The following is a 26264-nucleotide window of genomic DNA, read 5'->3' as shown; positions in this document are numbered from 1 at the left end:
AGAAGATTGATATCACTCTTGTGAATGTATGAGCTGCTTAACTCGGTATAAAGACTGGAAGCGGGGGGAATCAGCCTGTCTGGTTCAGTCCAAAGGTAAAAAATCTGCTTACCAGCACTTGTAAAGCATAATTAACATTTTTTTCTTGTGTAAAAACAAAAAAAAATGTGTTTTTGCAGGGAGTTTGATCGCACTTCATCAAACCTTAATGCAGTTTCAAATTCGCTCATCAAATCTCAATCCTTTCAATCTCAATTTCTTATGAAATAAATAGTTTGTCTAAATAGTTTGTTTGATGGGTAATGAAGACATCGCTCAGTTGGGGAATGGATTTGATGCATGTACATAGTGCTTTTCTAGTCCATTGACTATTCAAAGTGCTTTTACAACCGTTAGTCAACCGTGAAACAAAATGTCAGAAAATAGTGAAAGATGTCCATCCCAGTTTCTCAAAGACCAACATGATGTCTTTAAATGTCTTTTTTGTCCACCAACCCCAAGATATTCAGTTTATTCTTATAATAAAACAGAAAAAAACAATAAATCTCCATATTTGAACAATATTAACATATTTTTTTCTAGATCTGGGTTTGAAAGGGATTTATTTAACATGATTTACATTAATTAAATGTTTAATCAAGCATTTTTGCATTTGCTTTATTGACTGTGGTGAAGTGTATCTACACTTTGGTACTTTTAAGTTGAGACAGTTTGCCAAGTTCAGTCAGCCTTGCTAACAACTGTGTTGTTGAGTCAGAACATGTTTGTGTTTGTCTTTTTTCCTTTGGAGATGGAGTGTGAGAAAAACAGAGATCTAAGAGATTGCGAATGAAAGATTGGATAGGAGATTCGTTGGCAGCTGAGGTTAACAGATTTGGGTCGTTTACCAACTTAGAAGCAGATCCAAAATGTAATCCATCCTTACCTGTCGGCTTGGGGAGAAACGGATTGCATGTAACAGGATTGTGTAATTAGGTAACTGTATTCCATCACATTTACAGAAAAATATTGTAATCAATTAAGTTTTATTTAGTAAAAAATTGGGATTATTGGCAGGATTACAATTTTAAAATAAGAACAATATACTATCATGCCCAGTGCCGCTAATGTTGCTAAAGTTACTACACAGACCTTCCACTAAAATTAGCTCCACACACCAACGGCTAACATCAGCTACACAGGCCGAGTGCTAATAAAGTAGATTTTAATGTGCATAATTACAGCTATTCATCTAAACATACATTCACACATAACCAAGTAAGAAAGAAAGAATATCCGGACAAAGAATTACTAAACCGACAATGAACACAAATCATTATATAAGGCTAAAAGAAATTCACCATATTGATGCTGAGGTGATCCAAAAGTAACAGCAGGTAGTTAAGTTACATTACTTCATTGTTGTGATACCTGGATTAGGTTACTGACTACATTTTTTAACAGGTAATTAGTACTGACATATAACAGTGTATTTATCCTCTCATCTATTGCAACTTTTAGCAAAACAGCAAACGAGCATGTTCTCCAAATTGTCAATCACACATTATATACATTGATTAATATTCTAATTTATTTGTCTTTCACACACACTGTAATTCTTGGTCTTTGTCTCCTGTGTGTCAAAGTCAACCAGACTCTGTTTTCTTGGTGAAGCCAGTGGTCATATGAAGTGGCCGTGGAGTCCAGTGTTTTCATAGAGTCCACAGAGAGATGTGGAATTGATCTGAGGTCGGCCACACATTGTGTTAGTGAGCGTTAGAGCGTCGGCCGACCAGGCCCGATGGAGCCAAGTGTAAGGGAATGAGTGTGGGAGAGACACAGAGAGAGGAAGCAGAGGCCAGCCTGCTATCTGATGATTAAACCCTGTGTGTGTGCGAGAGAGATGGAAGAAGCTGCAAAAACAAGCCTTTGGGATGTTAGATAATCCTCAGCAGACGCCTGGAAGCTGTATATTTTTTTTTTCCCTGCATGTGTGTGTGTTTGGGCGGGATGATACAGTAAAGAATGTGGCACACATCGGGTATTATCAGTCCTTTTGTGTCTGCTGCAGAAATGTGTGTTTGTGTGTGTGTGTTCAACCGCGTCATGGCCTCTGTCCTCCAGTTAACACAAGGTCATCATTTCCTGAGGTCAACACACACCACTTACTGGCATGAAAGAACCTTTTCAAGCATTTTTCTGAGTCTGCAACTGTGTTTTATTTAGCTGTTTTTAGATGTGGAAAACGCCCACATACAGTGTTTTGTTTCAAAAGGAAATATTTTCAATTTGAATGAAAGTAGTCAAATTTAGTAGCAATAGGTTACACCAAATAAATGTGGATGATGATGGTTTTTAGACGTAATAACATTAAAAGGCTCCCAAAGCCCTACAGCGATTGTTATAGAGAGGAAAGGAAAAATATAAATTCTGAAATAATCACCAAATAATTTGATAATTGATTCATCTGTTTTAGTCATTTTTAATCAAAACTCAACTCTAAATTTCAGCTTCTTAAATTTGAATATTTTCAGTCATTTTGCTCTCAGACTAGTGGACAAAACAAGACATTTAAGGACATCGCTTTGGACTTTGATCAACATTTTTCACCATTTTCTGACATTTTTTATGGACCAAACAACTAACCGAGTAGTGGAGAAAATGATTCGACACTGTGTCTCAGATCGACAATGAAAATAATTGTTGGCTGCAGCCCTATTGAACACTCAGTGTTTGAGTTCATTGTTAATACTGGAAGTCAGAAATTACAATTAATGAATATCAACATAGTCATGAATGTTAATTGGTGGAAATGTATTTGAAATTATCATCACTCTAACGAGGGACCTGTAGTAGCCAACATACCTGTGTATTTATCTTATAAATGATACTGAACACATAATACATTTGATAGTCCTTCTTCAATCATATCAGGTTTGTCTCACAACACATTTGTTTTGGCTTTTCAGCTGTTTCCCTGTAAAACATCCTCATCATCCCTCAGTGTAATAATAGATTCTCTGTGAGCTGACATTGGCTTATGATGACTGTTGGATGTCTACAGCAATTCACTTTTATTTAAGCACCAATTAGGCCGAGTTGGCAAGCTCTCTGATTCTAATGAAACTCTTAATTAGTTATGTTCTGCAAAGCAAAGCACACCGGGAAGATCAACCCAATTAGTGGTGGACTGATATGGATTTTTCAGTGGCTGTTGCGAGGGATGTTAATGATTAATTGAATTTAACCAATCAAAAATTCATTAACTGATCATGTATATTTTGTGTACCATTTCTTAAGAGCTCACAGGTTTTGGTTTGGACTGTCGTGTTAGCTTAGAAATGGCAAACCATTTGACATTGTTGACATTGAGAAAACTTAAACTGAGAAAAAAAACGTGCTTGGGATCTCAGTAATTATTAGTTGCTGATGTTTTTAACAGTTAAGGTTAAGGAAAATGCACAAAATTTGCAAACATAGGTATTACAGAGCAGGGCGGCCAAAATGTAATGCAGATATTTAAAAAAATGCAAGTCCAGTATTCCAAAATATTTCGCCGACCTGATTGTTGTTTATGACGCATCGATGGTACAACGGTAACGTGATGCAGCCGTGCCCAGTGGAATCAAGCCGTAATATTTTTTTAAATACTAGTAATGTTTTTAGATTTGACTTGCTGGCATTAAGGATGGGAGAAATGTGTTAACATTTAGAAAAAAAACATGGTTATAGTTATAGAGTTATAGAAGGGGAGGTGCTAACATCGGTCCACAGCCGCCACACTGACCAGGCTGCTGTAGATGTGAATGCACTGCAAATATTAATGTTAATGTTAATCTGCCTTATGAGCACAGACATCAGGTGATACGAGTGATGTCAAAATGCCAGTTGTATGTTTTATGTAAAATGTGCCCAAATACAGTTTTAGAGTTCTGGGAGTCAAGATCCCCACAACAGACTGAAAGATAAATTTGAGGGCAAAACGATAAAATCATATTTCTGCTGTGCAAAGTTAAGTTTATTTTTGTAAGACTATGCTCTAATTGTAGCTTTTTTTAAATTTTACTGATGATGACTAGAGGCCACAAGCAGAAATTGCTCTGTTTTAAGGGGCCACAAGCTGAAAAGGCCCGCAACCACGTATTTAGGTAATTTTAGCATTAAAATGCTGCAATAGAAGATGTTCAGTGCTGATAAAAGTCATGTCACAAAAAGTTAAAACATTTCAGAAAAAAACATTTCATCATTGAATTAGCAACTATTGTTTACAGTGTGAACTGCAGAAAAGGCTGCATCTATTCTCATGTCTCACTTTTAAAGGTTCTTGTGGCCTTTTTGCCTTTGTCTGATAGTGCGGCTGAGGAATGACAGGAAAGAGTGTAGAGAGGGTGAATGATATGCAGCAAAGGACCACGGACTGGAATCGAACCTGGGCTGCTGCAGCGAGGAGCCTTTAGTACATGGAGCCACTTTGGCATCCCTCGTGCCTCACTTCTTTCGGTTTCTGTGCCGGCCACGTTCCTTATAAACTGGCTCAGACTTGGTGTCATGCACTCCTCTGAGATTCAAAGCTGCTCCGTACTGTGAGGCTGCATGTGTGATGTGTTTAGGTCATGTTACAACAAATACACACATGCTCCCTAAGCAGCCCAGAGGGGTTTGAGCTGTTTGCAGGCGCTGAGTAGCAGAGCGTCAGAGCTTTCGTGTGGCACTTCAAAAACAACAGCAGGCCACCGCCCTGTTGGCTCCCAGCCTGGCAGAGCCACAGTCAAACAGCTGGAGCTGATGTGTGAACGGTAGGCTGTGGGAGTGTGGTGAGTGTCTGACACATGACAATGATTGAAATTTTATTGTGTCTCTCCGTATGGCACATTTCACTGCTTTGAACCGGAAGCTGTTTTTAATACGACTTAAAATCAGGATTATTTAATTGTTTTCTCTATTAACTGATTAAATGTGGGGGCAATAAAATGTTAGAAAAGAGTGAAAAATCACAGTTAGAGGTGCAACCTTAAGTCAATTAATCAATTGAGAGAAAATTAGTTAGTGGTTAGTTTGATAAGTGATTAATCCTTTCAGTATTTTTCAAGCAAAAATGCTGATTCCAGCTTCTTAAATTTGAGGATTTGCTGTAAATGAAGAGTCTTTGGGTTCAGACTGTTGGTAGGATAAAAAAAAAGCTAATGGAAGACCTAACTGATGAGCATTTTCCCTTTTTAAATATTTTATAGACTTAAAAAAAAAATGAAAAGATTAATCGGTGATGAAAATTATTCTTAATTGCAGGCCTAAACTCATTTGACATATTTAAAATATTGAAAAATAAACCCTGACAAGATGATTGAATCATCCTGAATGGGGTTATTCTTTTTATTTGTCAGCTTATTATATGGTTTTGTACAAAAAATCAATAATTTTACACAAAATATTAATTTAAAAATGATTTCATTGCTGTGTCTGTGATCAGAACTGGGTCCATAGCAACAGTCCGTTACACAGACATAACAGTTAGGATGCTATCACTGACCAATCAGAATCAAGTATTTAACAAAGCCATGCAAGATATTTAATCTTCCGAACACTAAGAAGCCTCAAAATATTTACAATCAACAATCAATCATTACTTATTAAAATAGTTTTTGAGGGATGAGACTCACTAATTAATTGAAAATATAATCATTAGGCGCAGCCCTGGTGCACTCCTAGTTGTTAGTGGGAAAAACCTTCTATCTCTGGTCATTTATACAAGGAGCTGATCACACTCTCACTTTGCCACTTGTGCAGCGAGTCCTATGAGCCTTATCATCCAGCTCACCTCTTGCATCAGTTGATATTTGGTGGTTTAAATTAGATTTGTCTGATGTGAGCAGGCAAGCAGGTAGTGACTCAGAGGCTTTCAGCTTTCTCCTTTTAATAACATGATGGATATCTCTGCGGCAGAGACGAGAGCTTATCCTGGTTCATCTATAAATCTGCCGCATCTGTGCACCTGTGTCTCTTATCTACCTGTGTGTGTGTGTGTGTGTGTGTGTGTGTGTGTGTGTGTGTGTGTGTTTGACTGAGGAAGAGCTGAGTCATGATGTGGCAGCAGGTGTCTTTAAGTGTTTACGTCCTCATAGTTTTACACACGCCTCCCCTTTTTCTCCTCGAGTCCCTCCCTCAAACCTCCCCCGCCTCTCTGAGTGTCGTCATAGCAACGCTCCCCGTTGCTCCATCCCCGGCTCCATCGCTGTCCCGGTGGCATTAGCTGTTTTCAGCTGCCTAGTGTGGCGTGAAGTGTATTAAGTGGAATCATCTAGGCCTCACCCCGTGGTAGATTAGGTCGACCTTAGACACGCTAGCAGACTTTGGTCACGGCTGGTTTATGGGCTTCCCCTCTGGCGGGTAACTGACTGGAGGTTTGTTTAGTTTGGGGCCAGGATAGTGTATTTTTCTTTTCTTCTTCCTGTCCATCTTCTGCTTAATGTTTTCTTTTGCTGTCGTTCATTTCTCTTTGGCCGTCTGTCTTCTTTGTCTCTGTCTAACTTTGGGTTTCGCTGTCTCAGTAAAGTCGTTATTAATTTAGGAATCAGTTATTCTGTTACCCCTGGCGTTTCTTGTCACTTAGGAGAACAAGCAAAATTGAAAAGAAGAGGGTGGAAAAAGGTGAAAATAGACATGAGGACAGAATACAGTGGCCCTGTGCAGCCCCAGCCTGCCTCCTCTGATTTTTGTTTCCAAAGAAAAATTAGCTAGATTTCTCAGCAAAGTGAGGAAACTTGTGGCACACACCCCAATACATTGCACCCTTTGGTTCATATTCTACCTATGGATGCACTCATCGACCGGCAGAAGACCAAAACTAAGCCGGCCAGTCACGCATTTGTCACAAATCTCTTTCTGTGCTGATCATATTCACACACATGCTCTGCATGATGATCCTATCACAACCACAGTAGCGCTGGTCACAGCCACGCACCCTCAGGCACATGTTTGCCTGAAGTCTACATTCCAAGACCAGGATAAAGCCCCAGTCAGTGGTGGGTAGCGCTTTCTTCTCTGAGGAAAAATATTATCGAAACTGCAATATGGCCAAGTGAAATATCCAAATCGCAGAACCATAGCCAGATCACAGTTTTTTGAAAAAGGAAAAATGGGACTAAATGGCATAAATACCATGGCCTGAAAATCTTGTTCTCCATTTGAAATAAAAAAATGCAAAAAATGTCACATCATGTTTTTTCAGTAAAAATGAATATTGTACTGCAAAAGGTATCATTCCCACTAATTGTATTGTATTGCATATCACCATCACAATTTCAGTCCAAATAATAACAAACTGACTTTTTTACCGTATCATGCAGCCCTACTCTGAACTGTAATGGAAGGACCGACCAGCTGGAAAAGTTCAGCACTGAAAGACTTCCATACATTATTAATATCACGTGATTGATTTTTGGCATATAACGACCAGAGAGTGAAAGACCTTCTACCGTCAAAGCTGATCTGTGTGTACGTGTGTGTTTCTGTGTTTTCCAGCTCATGTAGAGAACGAGGAGCAGTATACTCAGGCTCTGGAGAAGTTTGGAGAAAACTGTGTGTACAGAGATGATCCTGATCTTGGTTCAGCTTTCCTGAAGTTCTCAGTCTTTACCAAGGAGCTCACTGCGCTCTTCAAAAACCTGGTGAGTCCATGCTGTGTGTGTGTGTGTGTGTAAATGTGTGTATTCATGGAGCGAGTATAGAGGGGGGGTAAAATTCCTCTGGGACAAAGAAAGATTTCCATCCTGTCCCTAATTGTCTTTATCCTCTGGAGTCTGTGTGTGTGTTCTCAAACACACAACCGCACACACATAGAGCACAAACCGGGTCCATCTGGAACTTAAAGCCCTCAGGAGGTAGCCCTATTTTTCCAGTGAGATGTCCAAAGATCCACTGCAACACCAAATATCAGCTGGATCTAATTCAACCTGATCCCGCTCTGCTAAAGACAGGGTCTGTATCGAAGCCAAAGCTTTATTAGAAAAATTTGACACTGTCATGTGAGGTCCGTCGCTGCCCCAGGACACTGTATCGACTCAGACCAGGAGCTTGAGATTCTGTATTAATGTTATCTCAACACATTATATTAAAGAAATATGAGCTGCAGCCTGACCTGGATGTGAAGATGTAATCTCTCAAAGCTTAGCAAGCTTCCTAGATTACATGTGCAGCCTTGCACACAGAGGCTGGCCTTCGGTGTAAAAGGAAATGGGGGAGTCTCATAATGGATCTTTTTATATTTTTGACTTTAATGATGTGAAAATTTGATTTTTGCAGTGATTAAAAGATGGTGGAAATAGTGCTAAAGGTGCACACTTTAAGGCAGAAGAGAGACTTTCTTCATTGCTTCAGTAATGGGTGTTTCCTGATGTCATTTCATTATTTTTTACCTCATTTAGCCTCTTATTATCATCATTTACTGGAGATAAAAGAATATAAACTGCCTGATGCCCTTTTTACACACTGCTTGCACACACACACACACACACACACACACACACACTCAAATATCAACCACACAGGACACTAACAGGATTACATCTCAGAGGCGTTGGGCGGCGCTGACTTTCACTCACCTGCTGGTCTAAATCCTCTGACGTAACCTTTCAACTCTTATCTTGTCTCTCTCGTAACCTTCCTCCAGTTCCAGAACATGAACAACATCATCACCTTTCCTCTGGACAGCCTGCTGAAAGGAGACCTGAAGGGAGTCAAAGGGGTAAGACAACCAAACAGAATGGTTTTGTGTTGCTCTACAACTGAGCAGGAAGTGTTATACAAGCAGATTAATGGAGTTTAGCCTCGAGTTTTCACTCTTGTCACTTCGCATTGCCACAGAAATACTCCTGTCCTATCCCACTCTCACCACAGAGTAAAAAAAGCAATCCTGTCCTCTCCTGATCCTGGAAGAATGACTCCTGTCCCATCCCTTTCTTGGCTTTTTTTTTTCCAGCAGTCCAAACACTTCATGCACTGGTCAGGTGGCTGCAACCACCCAGCCACAATTTATATATAAAAACTGACCTAATGTTGTTATGATTCTTGTCCCACCTGCTCTAGCTGAGTTTTTTTCCTTATAAATAAGGTGACTCTCATCTAGAGTTGCATCAGTATTAGTAGATTTTCACAATATGATATCGTCTGAGAGAATATCAAGCTTTCATGACAATTATTATTATTACCAGTTACACTGACATGACATTATTACCAGACAGACATGAAACTTGCATTTTTTTTTATTAAATATGACAAAAAATATGTCAGTAATGGAAACAAAGAGTAAATATTCAGAAATATCGCGCTCTCTTGCAGTACTTGAATATTGAAGTGGCCCCCCGTGAGATGACAATACCATCGATGGCTCCAAGCCAGTTTGAGTTTTAGTACCCTGCACTGAAGGCTGTTTTTCCTGGCGGTGATTATTCCCACACTAAATACAAAATTCAGTGTCAAAACATGCTGATCTAGGCTGTGGTTTAATCTTTTCGAGGAAGCTGCACCTGCTGTACCGTGCTGCTTGGTTCAAAGTGGTTTGATGAAATCATGACGATCATTGAAGTCCTGCTGTCTCCCTGCTTACATCTGCCTCAGGCCACTTTCTCCCTTTTCCATAAAAAGTCAAAGTTGAGTAGAGAATAATGAAATAGTTGCCCGACCACACCTGGCTTCAGCAGAGTCAAGAAATCACAAACACCAGCAATCACTGGGTGAGTGTTAAAGTACCGGCATGATGCAGTAACTCAACATGATGAAAGTTAATGAAACTGTCAACAGGGAGGTTATCATCACTCCATAAAATGTCTTCTACAGTTTTAGTATGGAGTCTAAAATCAGTCCACATGATATATGGTCAGGTGTTTGCAGCAAGCCTGTGATCACTTAACAGAGCACACAGAAATGGTATGGAGCCAACAATAAGTCAGCGTAGCGTGATTCTGCCTCCCCAAAAGACCCAGAAAACAGTTGAATGCTCCCTTTAAAATTTCATGTTTGTTACTTTAAAGAAGTTAACGGTATAATCAGCAACATTTTCCTAAAAAAACAAAACAAAACAAAAAAACAGAACACCTTTTTCTACAAAATCTTTTTTTTTCTATTAACAAAAGAATCCGAGTTGTCAAACATTAAAAGTTGTCAAAACACAAGTAGGCCTACAAAAACATTGCTTTAAACAACACTTGGTCAAAACCTAGAATATGGCTGAACCGTGTATGTTTGAAACACTTTTAAATTGAAACAAGGGCTTTTCTGGAACGATACAGGAAGTGGCCACATTCATGAGTGTCCTATGTCCGAAAGTGCACACGCCAAGAGTGATGTCATTGCTCCTCTTGCGTTGATTGTTAGCTCCCAGGGATAAACTTTCTGTTCTGTTCTATTATTTTAATTCTCGACTATTTTCTTAATTAACGGAACAGTTGTTTGGGCCATAAAATGTCAGAAAATGGTTCAAAATGTTGATCAGTATTTCTCAAAGTCCAAGGTGACGTCCTCAAATATCTCATTTTGTCCACGACCCAAAGATATTCAGTTTACTGTCAGAGAGAAGATATTCACATTTAAGAAGCTGAAATCAAGGAAATGTGACTTTTTTTCTTAAAAAGACACAAAGTGATTAATTGATTATTAAAATAGTAAGTGATTGATTTTAGTCAATTAATAATTCATTGTTTGGTTAATTCCCACAGCTCTACTGCCAAGACAAATGTGTTAGCAATCAGTTGAGGCTGTGACTCCGCCCCTTCAAAGTTCACCCAAGTTCAACTTGACTCAGCAAGAAAGGGAAAAAAAACGAAAGGAAAGAAATTCGTGGCCGCTCCCCTTAAATTCACGTGTGTGAGAGACCAGGGTATCTTTCATCGTTCGTGTCTGTTCATTTATAAAGAGCAACAGCCAATGGGGAAACTTCGACACTCCACAGACCAGGGGTGCAACTTCATCACTCACTCCGGCCAAAAATGAATTTGGCAGCTCTTCAAGTATTTCTGTGATCTCCCTACTGAGCGGACAGTGGGGAGATCACAGGAAACGAGAGGAGAGAAAGATGAGGAATGACATGCAACTCACCCTGACTGAGACCAGGGCTTTATAGTTCGTGGTGCCTTAAACCCCCGGCCACCAGAGTGCCCCAAAAGTAGACTTAATGAAGATTTACACCAGAACTTTCTGATCAGAGAACAAGTAAACAAAAATCTGACCAAACAGTTTTTAGTACTTCACAGTTTTGTACTTTGATGCTGGGTACTATGGATACATTTTGATCTGCATCAATAAAACATTCAGGTTCAGCCCAAAGCCTAAACACCCTATATACTGAGTAGAGCTGCACGGTTCTTGCTAAAATGTGTGTTTGTTTCTTCCTAAGAATTGCTATTGCTTTTATGTAAAAAAAAAAAATGCCTGAGACACTTTCTAGACAAGGCTTTAAACAGACTGTCGGTAACAAAAAATACCTCAAGTCTCTTTTCCTCTCTTACTTTAGAAGAACGCGTAATCATGTTGCACTCTCGTGTTTTGTGTTGGATGTTTTTTCTGGTGATGTTTAAGGTTGTTATAGAGATTCACAGTCATACCATGCAGTGCAAAAACTTTCTGAGGAGTCTGTCTAATCTGTTTGAATCCCTCCTTCCTGTTTTGTTTTACATTGTGTAAATGTGATTGATATGGCAACTGGGATTGTTTAGAAACAAAAGGTCCTTTCTAAAAGTCATTTACAAAGAAGACTGCATGGATGTACAGAGTGACTTAAGATCACTGTTTTTTTTACGATTAATTGTGCAGCGCCAATACTGACGCATGAGTTAGTGAGCCAGTCGGTCATGTGCGTCCACCAACTGGACTGAACTCAGACACTGGTTAACAGGCTCTACAGCTCTGTAATGTAATCAGCCCTCGTTACTGTCCACAGTGGTCTGTGACCTTTCACTCGCCAGGCACATGATGGCTGCGGTTTCCACAGAGGTATGATACGATTAAAGCGGCTCCGTAATGACGCCGGTTGCCATAGAAATGCCGGTTGTCCCCATGACCCTCTTGGCCGCTTGGCTCGGCCTCGACCTCTGAACTGTTCGTCCTTTGTCTCCTCTCTTGCTCTTTTGTGTGTTCCTGAAGTGCGGTGTTTTCTTTTCAGCCTCTCTCTGCTTTTCTCCTCCATGATTTCCTTTCTTTGTCTTCTTGTCTCTCTCTTAACTCCACTATTATCTCTCCCCTCTGTCTCCCCTCCTGCCTGTCTCCTTCACTCTGTCCCCTTCTCCCACCCCCTCACTCTCGAGCCTGGCAGTCACATCTGTAATGCTTACCCACTTATAACTCATTAGCCCTTGGATGATTCTCATTACCCCACTGACATGGGGCTAATGAGCTGCTGGTTATTTCATACCTCAGGACACACACACACATTTACACACACTCAAATAAATGTCACCACTGTTATAACGCCAACAAACTCCAGAAATAAAACCTTCGGTGTCAGGAGGAGAAAAGTGAGTAAGAAAGTAGAGAAACGATCGTCCCCTCCCAACCTGTTGCTCACCTTCACAGCCCGAGGCTGTTCCTTCGTCCCTCCCTTTCTCTTCATCATCTTCCTCCTCCGCTGTCATTATCCTGCAGCTTCGCTCCCGTCCTTTCCCAGGGGGAAGTATCTGTTAGGAGAGGGGGAAGCAGGAAAAAGTCCAGACCTGCATGATGGCTGTTTAGACTGCAGGGAGAGAAGGACAGAGCGTAGGATGAAGTAATGACATGGATGTCAAAAGAGTCCTTCTCTAAATTGGGGGAGGGGGTACATGGTGGACCATTTGAAGGTGGGGAAGTAAGCCCAGGCCTTATAATGTCAAAATTCATGTAACGCTCGAAATAGGTCTATATGCTGTGAGTCAGACTAGTATTCTAGATATATAACTACAACTTCAAGTTCACTATGTAAGAACATTTTCTTTTTAATGACTTCCTGTCTCAAGATGTCTAAAAATATTTGTTTTTGTTCACATCTGTATGGATCAGCAAGGGAAACAGCCTCTACATCCTTAATGTGACCAAAACATTATAGTCAGAGAATTTGAAGTTGACAAAATTAAAGCCATATAACACCAGATAATGATGCTGAGCTATTGAATGTTTCAGGACAACAGCTTTCCCGCTTCGACATTCTGCTGAAAATCGAGGCGCCCCAGTTTTCCACCAGCAATTCAATGCAAAAAAGAGGGTCTTAAGTCTTACACATGCAGAAAGTTATAAATAAATGCAACCTTAAGGCTGCAACAGGGAGACTTCGCATACAGAGGGCAGCTAGGAAAATACTTTTAGAAGTGTGATAAGGAACACAATAGCCAGGAAAACAGGAACATCTTATTGAAGACGGTGCAGAAATGAGTAATGACTAATATTCTATCAATGCATGAAAAGTGCAATTTGGTATCTTAAAATGCTCTCCAATTACTGCAGCTGTGTGGCAGCTAGAAGAGTCATTTGATTTAACTCAGGACTTAATAGCTTTCTGGTGGCCGTTGTTGCCTCAGAGCTTGTTAATATTCAGCCAGAGTCGTCTTTGGGAATGAGTGCAATGAACTAACCCTGAGGGAGACGCCGCTAATGGCTCTGTGATTAGAGGGCTACCACCTAGCAACCTGTCCGCCGTCGTTACTCCGCTAAAAACCCACCGTTTTCCACTCCATCTACTTTCATGGTCATTTCACCACAGCAGGCAATTTGCATTTCATGTCATTTTTAAGTTATTTTCTGACATTTTATGAAACAAATAATTAATTGTATTAATGGAAAAAAGGATTGACAGATTAATCAAGAATGAAAATAATGATAACAGGACCTGGAAAAAAAAGAGTCATTTTTAATTTTAAAAAAATCCTGTTTTCAGCTTCTTAAATGTGAATTTTCTGATTTCTTTATTCCTCTCTGACAGTAAATTGAACATTTTTGAGTTTTGGACAAAACAAGACTTTTGAGCACATGAACTTGGACATTTTCTGACATTGTCTGATGGACCAAACATCTAATCAACTAACTGAGAAAATAATCAACTGATTAATCAGTGATGAAAATAAGTGTTAGTTGTTGCCCTAAAAGCGCCATATTTTATACTGTGGTAGTCCAAAAGTAAGTGAAACTTTCGTACTTTACCATTGTGATATTTGGATTACATCATTTGAACACATTTTGTAACAGGAAATTAATAACTGTATCGGAATACATTTTTAAAGTAACCCTGGCTTAGGACGTTGTAAAAAGTATTTGTAGTCTTTACTCAGAATGCAGCTCCAGGGCAGCACTAGCAAAAACAGGTTGGGGTGGGGTCCCTGGAAGACCCAGTAATGTTATTACAGAAGATAAGCATGCACACACACTCCGGTCTGTGGAAAATGGAAAGTGCTGAGCCCACGAGAGCTTTCTGCTAACGGCGAACTTTCAGAGTGGACGCCGGCATGACCTCATGCCTGCAGCTGACCCTCTCATTCCGCTTATTGACCGGTCTGTGTTTCTAACCCACCGTGAGTCATATCAGCTCATCACTATTCAGTTACAGTGTCTGGATGGCTGTGTTTGTCTAAGTAAGGAGTGTGAGGAAAGAGGTCTGTGGTCTAATGGTTTTGGAGGGAGCAGTGAAGCGAGTCCAGCTGCACTCTGTCTCATTGTGGTTCAGCGAGTCGTGAACACCCGAAGCACCCACGCATACTTGCTGTTTGAGATTTTGGATAAGAGCAGATTACTAATCAGGGATTTTTATCATTAGTTTGCATACAGTCTGTAGATTTAAAGATATTGAACCAACAGTTTACCAACAGCAGAAGCAGTAGATAAAAGGGTCACTTCAACCAAATTATAATAAAGCATATATATTTCCATTAAATAGACACCTAGGTCTGCAAGTCTTGTTCCTCAGATGTAAGAAAACAGCTTTGGTTTGGTTCAGACTTCAACAAATGTCACATCATCACAATTTTAATACAGTTTTCAGTTCGTTTTTGGTGGAAATTGTGATGCAAAAATGATCATTCCCACAACTTCTATCACACATCACAATTGCAATTGCAATCAAAATAATGGCAATATGACTTTTTTCATCATATTGTGCAGACCTATTGCAAATTTTTTTTTTACAACTTGTCCATTGGGGCAAAAAGTGTTGTCTCCTGGTCAAGTCATGACAAGAATCTGACACAATGATCATCTCACAAAGAATATAGAATATAATTTTTCAGTGCCATTAGCAATGCAAACTTATTTGCATACTGGAAACAACCAGCGTTAAGTGAGAAAATGTTTGCAGTTTGGGCGAACTGACCCATTTAAGTGTGCAAATCCGAAAGTGCACCAGTAGCTTACAGATCCAGACTAAACTCTGCCTTCGGTGATGTTGACCAGGTTGTACATTCATTACTGAGGTGGGAAAAGGTGTGAGGAATGTGCGGCAGGAAGTGCTATTCCTGGACATGTGTGGTTGTAGGTAGGAAGAGGTGATAAGTTTGCAAATGGAGGCCCTCGTCAAGGGCATGACATTCCTCCTCCGTCCTTTAGATTCAGTCAGAGAGGGAATCAGGCCACTAAGAGCTCGCTGCTCTCTCAGGGAGTGCTCTGCCCCGTGCCTTGGCCTATTCTGCTCTGCCATTCCCTGCCCAGCAGTGCCTGGATCTGGTATTTTTAGCCATTGTTACCATTTTTCTGCTCTCTCTGGCTCTGACATTTCCTTCCGCTCACCCTCTCTTTTCTTTCTGGCTCTCTCTTGACCTGCAGTTTGTTCTTTTAGTGACTTCCTCTTTTGCTTTGGCTTTTTTTTTTTTTCCTTCACAGGCCTGTTCTTTTAGCTTCTTTTGTGTTGTTATAGTCTTTGATGCTCTCTTTCCTCTGGTGGTTTCTGCTCTCGAGCTGGTTGATTGAATGGCTGAGTGCTCCTCTGCTCGGCTCAGTGAAGCAGACTGTGATCCTGTGGGCTGACAGGTTGGGCCTGTCACTCCTTGGCTGTTGAAGTGGAGGTCAACAGCGGGATCACAGTCCTCTGTGGAGCTCTAACAATGCACTGAAGCCATAAGCTGTCTGACCAGGCAAACAGAAATATGTATGCTTTTACATTCATGGACAAAAATGCACAGTAAATCAGATTACTAAGGGAATATTTGATTTAAATGTGACATAATTCTCTTGATTATTTGTTGCATGCTGTAGAGCAGACCTTCCTGGCATTCTGGCTCAGGCAACAAATCATTTCGTTGAATTGTATTTTTTAGACATGGTCAATTGCTCCCCATAATGTCTGCTTTTGTTTGTCTTAATCACTGTTTAATCAGCACCGCAGCGTCAGGGATGTTGTTTAATCAAGCACTTTGCTCAAGCAGCTGTTGAAAGCACACCCATGACAATGTGAAATCAGCGTTGCCTGTTGTCAGCGTGTCGACGTGTTACCAAAGGAATCACGTTACGAATGCCAGAAACAATCTCACGGCGCGCCTGCTTTTTCAGGAAGCTGCTCTGCATCTGTGAGGACGATGATTCGGCTTTCTGATTCACACTGTGATGAAACACACTCCTGCAAACACGCACACACATACAGTAGCTTTGTCCGGTAGTGAGTAAGAAAGGAAAGTATTTTTCTGAACATCTGACAATTAATAATCATTGACAATGATGGTGATGACATCTTTGTGATTCCTGGCTGTTGCAAGTTGTGTGTGTTTAAATTATATGTACAGCCTTATGTATTGTGTGGTGTTTGAAACCACAGGGTTTTTTTTGTTTCTAAACTTGTATTACAACATGTGCTTTTGTGTTTATGTAAGGCTACGAGTAATGATTATTTTTGTTATCAATTAATCCAGTGGTTCTAAAAGTTTGGTGCATAAATCCGCTACAGGTGGGGCGTGCATGACCAGGGAAAAAATGTAGAGTGAAACTAAGGTGAATGAATTAGATAAGCAACTAACGATTATTTCCATTGTCAATGAATCTGTTGGTCATTTTCTTGATTAACCCATTTATTAATTTTGTCGCAATTTTGTTAGTTGAAAAATAGGTCCAAACACCACATGCTCCAGATGTTTGGATGTATTTTTTTCCCTGTAACAATTATTTTTATTATTAATCAATCTGTTGATCATTTTCTCCATTAATCGGTTGTTAGATTACGTCCTCAAATGTCTTTTATTGTCTATAACGGAAAGAGAGGAGTAAAGAAACCAGAAAGTTTTCAGAATTAAGAAGCTGAAATCAGATTTTTTTTTTTTTCTTAAAGAAAGACTGAGTTGAGTAATTTTCTGTTGATTAACGGATCACTTTCTGCTTTGTTCTGTTTCCACAGGATCTGAAAAAGCCTTTTGACAAAGCCTGGAAGGACTATGAAACAAAAGTGTAAGAAACCTAATATGTACACTCAACGGATTTACATTTTTTTCCAGAAATAGAAGCAGACATTTGATGATTTGTTAGTAAACTGATTAAAAACCTCATGTGGTTACACAGCATTATTAGTTTGAATTTATCTCAAACTAGTCTTAAACTGTCTGATTGAAAACAAAATGTGTTAAAATGAAACCTGCTCTATGTGTCTTGTCTCTTGTCTCGACTAACCACTCTCCCCCTCTAACCTCCCCCTGTGATTATCTGTCAGCACATCCTTGATAATGTGAATAACCAGCCCTCACCATCACTCCTCCACCTCCACACCTCCACACCATCTCCTTTGACACACCATTGTGATTGTGCATGCAGAAGAAGAACACATGACTTTTTATAGCACTTTCATATATTTTACAAGCTGCAAAGGACATTCTTTACTGAAAGGGTAATACATCTTCTCTCCAAACCGTTTCGATCAGACAGTACGGGCTTTGTACTGACATCGACAGCTCAGCCGGATGCTATGTGACTGTTCTTGACCGTCCCGACTTATTCTTATGATTTGACTCTATTGATGGCAAACATGATGTCATCAATAGAGTTCAGTTTTCTGCCTGATTGGAAAACCATCCAAACACCCCGACATGTCCCGCCTCTCTTCTGTATAAGTAATCCTCTGGTCATCTCTGATCTCTCTGCTGTCAGCTGTCAGTAACAGGCTGTTTTCACATTCACAGACACAGAGAGATGAAATTATCTGGTCTTACCGCAGCATTGATTTCTGATTCCCTAATTTAGTTTGCAACCTCTTTGCATCTGACACCCGAGTGTGAATTCTGTTTCAGTCCCCTCCAGGTCTGGAGTTGTCTCACTTTGAATGCTGTTAATTCAGGAATAGCGTTTGATTTGAAACATCATAACAAAAATCACATTGTTTTTTCTAAATTTTAATGCAGAATGTATTTTTGACAACTCAAAGTTGAGTAGCTGTATCTTTATTGCCTGACTGGTGAATCACTCCCTGAACTGGCGGGACTGAAAGTGAACGGATTCTCAGCCCAATCATCAGTTGAACAACTGTCAGTTTGGCTGGTGGCCAAACAGTCTGGCTAACATGTGTCTCTCTATTAGTCGCAGCCCTGATGATGCTGTAATGCTGTCAGGGCTGAAGATTCATGTGCTGACAAAGGCCGGCAGTATACTCTCAAAGAAATTTAATTTGGCTTGTTCGCTCTGGCAAAAGGGTGAATTTATGACGAAAACTAAAGGCTGTCGGAATTTACTCACTATCTGTGTCTTTAAGGATTGTTTCTGGTTTCCCAATATAACTATAAAAAAAACTGCTTTAGTTTTCTTTTTAGTTTTAGGAAATTGACTTTAATTGTCTCTCCTCCCACCACGAATGACAGTTGGTGTCATTAAACAAACAAACCGCAAGTCAAAGCTACACATCCTCTGAGCATGCCAGATGTTTCATTTCTAGTATCTTGATTGCCTAACAATAAATATTAACAACACAACTTCAGCTCAGCGAAGCTGCAGATTAAACCCTGTCAGGGTTAATACAAACCACTTTTACTTGAGTGACGTATGATATTTATTGCAAGAACAAGAATTCAGAAAAAAATCCTCTTTCTTTTTTTTTTTTTAAAGTGGTGCAACATCATGATACAGTGACAAACCACTAGATCTGATATGCTCATTTCCTCCTCATTGTGGCTGCTGGATATGCTCTGTCTCTATGGAAACCCACTACCACCAACAAAATCTACCTACCAGCACATGTTTTATCTAATTGTCATCTGTTTTAAAAGCTTTGTTTTTCTCATCTAACTCTCAGCCAAAAAGTGAATAAGTCTGTTTTCCAAAAATGTCATTAACATTCCTTTAAACATAGAAGTTAAAAGATGGCTCATGCAGTTCCACCACTTTAATTTTCTTTCTGTAAAGTTGACTTTTGGAACAACCTTTTTGTAATTATTTGTTTTTCTCAGAAATTGTACTGAGCACTAGCTGCTGGTCAAAAAGATAACACAGTTGAACGTGAGGGAGTGAAGTCTGTCTTGATGCACATGAACCAGGCTGAATGAGCTCTCTAATGGCCTCGCGGACCCCGAAACTTGCGTCCCGTCTCTCTGAGCGTAAACACGCTGCTGCATCCTTTTTGTAGGGAATATGCTGTTAGAAAAAAAAAAAACAGCATATGGAAAAGAATGCCCTGTTGCATGGTTTGGTGCCTCCCCTCCTGTGTGTGGTGTGTTTTCCTGATTGCCTGAATGCAGAGTTTATGGTGTTGTGAAAAATCAGCCCTGAATATGGACTGTCAGGCAACATTGTTCAAAACCCTCACCTTTTAACACACTTAACCCATAACTAACCATAATCATATCTACATAATAATACCCGTACAAAACCAAATACCCAATGCACATCAATTATGGATAAAGGTAGATTCCCCTTGTTGGGATTTGAGACAGTCCATCTCAATGAATGGCAACTTAAACCTCATTGGCTGACATGTGTTTTCTGATATCTTCTGCTTTATGTGCCGATTTCAATTGCCATCATTGGAGAGAAACAACAACAAGTGTTAACAAGAAGCTTTATGTTAATGATGGAAATATTCACACCCTCGAAAAGCACTGATGAGCCTCTCTCAGCAGTTCTGCTTTAAGAAGTTCAATCAACGCAAATTGTTTTTTTTGTTTTTTTTCAACTATTTCAGCAGAATCAGTGCAATTAGCCAGATGTTTCTCCTCCACAGATTTAGTCTGTTGTACATTGTAGATGTGGAAATACAGTGCCATAAAATAGGAAATGGCGCATCTGAATGGCTTCTTTAGTTCTGTTGCCCTCCATTAACATCACTTTCTCCAGCTTTATTCCTACAACAGGTTTGAGTTGGAGGTGATGTAGGTGGTGTTATGGCAGTGTTGTAAGAGGAAGACACTGATAATGCTTGTCTTCCTTCTTAAGGAGATGTTGGGTCCCCTGCTGGGTTAAATGCCAACTTAAAGGGATAGTTCAGATTGTTTGGAGTGCGGTGGTATGAGGCACTTATCAACAGCCAGCGTATTATGAACAGTAGATGAACCTACAGAGATGCATTGACGTTACTGTCACATCCCAGTTATTTCTAACCTCCAAGTTAAAACTAACCATCTCTAACCACTAACCAGCTCCCACAACCAGACCACTTCTATCTGCCAGACAGCAACAGGGCTGATTTTACACAATACAGCTCTTTTTTGTGTGTTTACGGTGCTGTCATGGGCGTGCTGTGTGTTCTTTGACCCCTGTGATGTCACTTCCTGGCAGCACCAAGATAGAGAAGGAGAAGAAGGAGCACGCGAGGCAGCACGGGATGATCAGGACGGAAATCAGTGGGGCGGAAATCGCTGAAGAGATGGAGAAAGAGAGGAGGTTCTTCCAGCTACAGATGTGTGAGGTTAGTTTTGACAGTTTGTGACATTAAAACATTTTACAAACTATCGGTATCAACAGTAGTTGGCTTCACGCCCTCCACCATATGTGGAGATGTTCTTGTATGTTATCGTTTTGCATTGGGGAAAAATAATAAGTAAAAAATTTGCTCCCACTGATTTTTTACAGTCAGTTTGATATATTTATTAACTACTTATTATTATTAATTACTTGATTTAGGTATTTATTGCTTTGCCTGGATTAGTGCTGAACAGAACATCAGTTGTTTTTTTCCTGCTTCAAACATTTGTTATTATATCAACCTTTAAAAATCCACTATTGTTCTAAAATGAAATCAAAAAATGAAATAAAAATACCATAAAATGTGAAAGTGAGTCCTACTTTTAGAAAATGCCCGAACACAGTCTGGTGATGCAAGAAAGTATTCAGATATTTTGGTAAATGTAGCACTACTACAGTGTAGAAATACTGCAACCTGCATTAAAAGTATAAAAGTAATAACATCAAAATACACTTAAAGTACAAAAAATAAAAGGACTTGGTATGCAGAATGACCCATTTATATTATATATAAGTCTATATTATTTATATTACTGAATCATAACTTGTACATCACTGTAAAGTAGCAGCTAATAAAGGTACAGCTAATTTTAATAACTTTATATACTGCTGGGTGGGTAATAATGGGTATAATAATACATAAAGATAATAATCAGAATATATGCCATCAATAAATGTCATTAAAAAATGTACAGTTGCCTCCAAAGTGTGGTGGACTAGAACTATAAAGAAGTATAAAATACTCAAGTAAAATGCAAGTACTCTAAAAAATTGTACTTGAGTACAGTACTTCATTAAATTAACTTAATGAACACAGCTGATGGTGCATTAAAGAGGTGGTTTGCAGAAATAACATTTATTTTCTGACTATGTCCTCCAAATCTTTACCAAACTTAGATAAAGGTAAGATATTTCAGACAGTGCGCACCCTTTTGGGATATAAATCCTAGATTACATTTAGTCTGCTTGTGCAGTCTTTACCTCTTTGATGATTTAATTAAAAAAAAAAAAAACCTGAAAGATATAAACTTTTACTTTGAAGTGTCCAGACGTGAGATGAAAGGCCTGTCTACTTTTGAGATGGAGTTGCCTGAAACTGGTTTCACCCTGTCTGACTGAATCTTTGTTCAACATGTTTACAGTATCTCCTCAAAGTCAACGAGATCAAAATCAAGAAGGGGGTGGACCTCCTGCAGAACCTCATCAAGTACTTCCACGCACAGTGCAAGTAAGACAAACAAAATCCTACACAAATTTAAACCTGAAAGACATTATTTTACTGTGTATTATACTTGCTGTGTGGTTTTCCAGTGTTCTCATATGACCTGAAAAGTGTTGCTGATGTGTTCATGCCATGTTTAAATTCACACGTCTGCTGTTCGTTCAGTTTCTTTCAGGATGGTCTGAAAGCTGTCGACAACCTGAAACCTTCCATAGAAAAACTGGCCACAGATCTGCACACGGTGAGAAAACCCAGCAGCTCTGGTGTCTCTTTCCTCACCTTGACTCTGACATTTCTATCATATACACATCATACGTGTTTTTTTTTTTTTTTTTCTGTCCTGTAATCTCGACCTTTCCTCTATGACAGATAAAGCAGGTGCAGGACGAGGAGAGGAAACAGCTGACTCAGTTACGAGACGTCCTCAAGTCGGCGCTGCAGGTGGAGCAGAAGGAGGTAATACACACACACACACACACACACACACACACACACACACACACACACACACATACACACACAGTATTACCTTTCATTCTTAAAGAGCATCAGTCAAATATCGTGTTTTAATCTTCTTAATTCTTATAAATCTGCTCTAAAATCCCCCAAATATATTTGATGTAAATAATCCTGAACCACCTTTTAGAGAGAACATGGTTGGTGCTAATGTTATATTTTTTTAATTCAAAGTTTCTGTTGAGGTTTTCAAATGTAATCATATTTAATCATCACCCTAAAAATCTAAATTCCTCAAAAAAATTTAAAAAACCCTCAATTTGAATAAAGTGATTTATGGCCTTAAATGTCTTACATAAATAGATTTTTTTGTTATTGTGGTTATATAAATGTAATTTATGGTGTTATTAGATTGCTGATAGACTGCCTTGTTAATACACGTGTGTGCCACTCTTTAGACCAAAACACAGTGGAAATGTTTTTGAAACGCTAAAGACCAACAAATATGGACTGAAGCAGAGTTTGTGAAGTTAGTGGGTTCTCTGGTAATTCAGCTGCTAGAGCCTGCACCCCATGTACTTTGGCTACCAGTCCCCTGCAGCTTGTGTCCCTTTGCAGCTTTATTTCTCCCCCTTTCCTGTAAATGTTCAGCTGTAGCATCAAATAAAAAAGCATTTGTTCGATCAAAACGTGTTGTGACTTTTGGGAATGATCACATCCATCTTAAAGCTATGAATTGTGAGTTTTAGTTACTGGAAATATTAGGATCACATGCCGGGCCAGTAGTTTTTCCGTGCTCCTGTTGATAAATAGACAAACATGATGATGATGTCTCAGAGGATGAAGGTACCTACTAAGGGCAAATTTCTCACTAAATTGCGAAAGTGTACCTTCAATCTGTCTTAAAAAGGTTTCCTGTTTGTTTCATACGTGCATTACTGTTTTCCATTTTCTCCACCACCTGAATAAGGGGTGATTTTTAAAGCCTGTGCTAAGAGGACTATTAAATATGCTGCTGGTCTCACCTGAAGATTGTTTTCTTCTTTTCTTCTCTGCCTCCGTCTTTTGTGAAACAAGTCTAGGAGAGTAAGTGGATTTCTTGAAAAAAATGTTTGCATCCTGTTTCCATTGTGGTGTCGCTTCAGTTGTAGTTGCTACATCAGTGGTTTGTTTTCTGTTCTTTTACAGCTGCAGATAATTGATGTTTTTGCCATGTTTCACCGCTTTAGTCATTTTAAGTTGTGCTTTTTTGTTTGTTTGTTTGTAATGACTTCTCAATGAGAGAAGCTCGAGCTGGAGCTGCATTCCTGCTCTTCCAGGATTATCCTGTTGGCTGTGTGTGTGTCTCTGCTGATAACGGCACACACCAATGAAATCATTAATGCTTTGTCGACGCCTGCCTTCAGAAGTCATCCTCTCTGTTTCCTGTAGTGTTTCCAGAAAGGAAATTGCATCACTCATACAAAAATCTGGCCTTTGTTTCGGCCTTGTTGTTGTTACATTGCAGTCAAACCTGAAAATCCAAAAGATAGATCAAGCTAAATGTGATCCAGCTCAGGCTGTATCTGTTAAAACACATCCAGACTGTGATTTGTCTTCTGATTCAGAGGTGTAAAAGCTCCTCTTATTTTCTTATCCCCATGTGTACAGAATCATTCAGGCTCTCAGCAGCAATCTTCCTATTGTTGTCTCTACTCGTTTCTAAATTCTCAGAGGAGACCCGGAAGCCGAGCGTAAATCAGAGCCATTTAACGCTTCAGTGGTTCCCAGTTGACTGCAGTGTGGATTTGCAAATCCTATATGCAGCGCCTGCTTTTTTAATTTAATTTTTTATTTGTGTAAAGGCTCTGATTTGTCGTCTCTTTTTGTTTGCGTGTGTGTTTTTTCCCCCAGGATTCACAGGTGCGGCAGAACACCACTTACAGCCTGCACCAGCCGCAGGGTAACAAGGAGCACGGCACAGAGCGCAGCGGGTACCTTTACAAGAAAAGTGACGGGTGAGGTTTTAAAATAGAATGAAAAATACAAGGTCACTGTATATAATAGTTGTAAAAGTAAGTTTTAAATAATTAAACAAGTTTTAATAAAATAAGATGTTTCTTTTTTACTAAGAAAGCAAAAAAAAAAAGATTTGAATCTATTACAACTTAAATTAATCTGCTGAGTACTTCATCATTTCCTTGATTAATTGTCTATAAAATGTCACAAAATTATTATATTATTTATATTTTTTACAACATTTGTGCAATTGCAATCCTGCAAATTATCCATCTATAGCCATACATCTGTCCATATATCTGTTTAAGTGAAAGGTGCATGTAATATATATAGCCTGTGTGTACAAATTTATACTGTTAAATTTTTGTTTGTTTTTTTTACATTATTATTCTACTTTCTATATTTATCAACCATTCCCTTTTCTATATTTAGTGTATTTTGAGCTGTAATGCGTGAATTTCCCCGGTGTGGGATCAATAAAATCTGACTTGGCTTGACTTAGTTGTTGCTTTTCTAACAGAAGTGCTTTGCTGATGCTCATTGTCTGGAAATTTGCCAAAAGAAGGCTTTCCTGCATGGCAAAAAGATATAAACCAAAGAATCAATGTTATATTCCACATATAAGCTTTTTACCAAAAACAATATATTCATATTAAACCCCACCAGCATTTGATTACAAACTGTGATTTATTTACTTATTTTGTCTTTGTAACTGTAGCTGATTACACTTATCTTTATTATGTAATTTAGTTAGATGTAAGTAGGAACATGTCACGAGTTTCTCCCCAACACTGGATATGAATACTGCCCAGCCTGTGTGTGTCATCATTAATGCATGTGTTCTGTAAAATAACATGTGATCATCTTAAATATTTTATAAGTGTCTGTTGCCGCTGTGTGTGTGTGTGTCTCACTGATCACCGTCTTCTGTGTGTGTCACAGGTTGAGGAAAGTGTGGCAGAAGAGAAAGTGCACAGCAAAGAACGGATACCTCACCATCTCACACGGCACAGTAAGTAAACAACATTTTTCTGTGTCTTAGCTCTGGAAAAAAAACAAAACAAAACAGCTCATATAAGATAGGATCATTGTGTTTGTGCTGATTAAAGTATTTGCACCTCCATTATGGAATCATACGAGGGCTATAAAAATATAAATCTGTAAAAAAAAAAATAATTAAAAAGTAAATGAGGAAATTTAAAGAAATAAGTAAATAAGAATGTAAATAAAATGAAAAATAAATAAATGAATAGGTAAGGTAGAAATATAAAGATAAACAAAATAATGAATGAAAGGGAAAGTATAAAGAAGAATCAATAAAAGAATTAATGAGTAGAAAATGTGGAAATAAGGAGAAATAAGTAAAACAATAAATATGTAAATAAAAAATGTAAAAATATGAAGAGGACTAAATAAAAGTACAAATGAAATTAAAAAATATAGAAATAAAACTAATTAAAAGCATTTTTATTGATTTTAACATTTATTTGTTCATATATATATATGTATAATATATTTTTTGTTTATTGGATGCATATAAATGACTTTTTCTACTTTTTTCTGAATATTTCAATTTCTTTTGATGTTTTAATTTTCCTTATTTTTTCACTGTCAATATTTTTCCACAGTAGGGAAAACCAACTCTACACACACACACACACACACACACACACACACACACACACACACACACACATACATACAGAAATGAAGAAAAAACAAATGTGAAAATAAGTGAAATTGT

General features: G+C 38.8%; 1 protein-coding gene across 1 annotated transcript in view; it reads left to right on the top strand.

Annotated features, from left to right (window-relative positions):
• Positions 1 to 26264, top strand: part of asap2a (ArfGAP with SH3 domain, ankyrin repeat and PH domain 2a) — a 79085-nt gene that overhangs the window by 34632 nt on the left and 18189 nt on the right. Inside the window, exons 3-11 of the mRNA XM_084743241.1 lie at positions 7498 to 7643; positions 8645 to 8719; positions 17303 to 17352; positions 20659 to 20788; positions 21987 to 22072; positions 22232 to 22307; positions 22436 to 22522; positions 24416 to 24519; positions 25463 to 25532. Of these exons, the coding sequence (XP_084599367.1) occupies positions 7498 to 7643; positions 8645 to 8719; positions 17303 to 17352; positions 20659 to 20788; positions 21987 to 22072; positions 22232 to 22307; positions 22436 to 22522; positions 24416 to 24519; positions 25463 to 25532 (824 nt within the window). The remainder of the gene's footprint in view (positions 1 to 7497; positions 7644 to 8644; positions 8720 to 17302; positions 17353 to 20658; positions 20789 to 21986; positions 22073 to 22231; positions 22308 to 22435; positions 22523 to 24415; positions 24520 to 25462; positions 25533 to 26264) is intronic.

The sequence above is a fragment of the Lutjanus erythropterus genome, chromosome 18 (genome assembly GCF_056507025.1).
Source record: "Lutjanus erythropterus isolate fLutEry1 chromosome 18, fLutEry1.hap2, whole genome shotgun sequence".
NCBI lineage: Eukaryota > Metazoa > Chordata > Actinopteri > Lutjaniformes > Lutjanidae > Lutjanus > Lutjanus erythropterus.
Note: the sequence above shows the minus strand (reverse complement) of the source record. Positions and strands in the feature narration are given on the sequence as shown.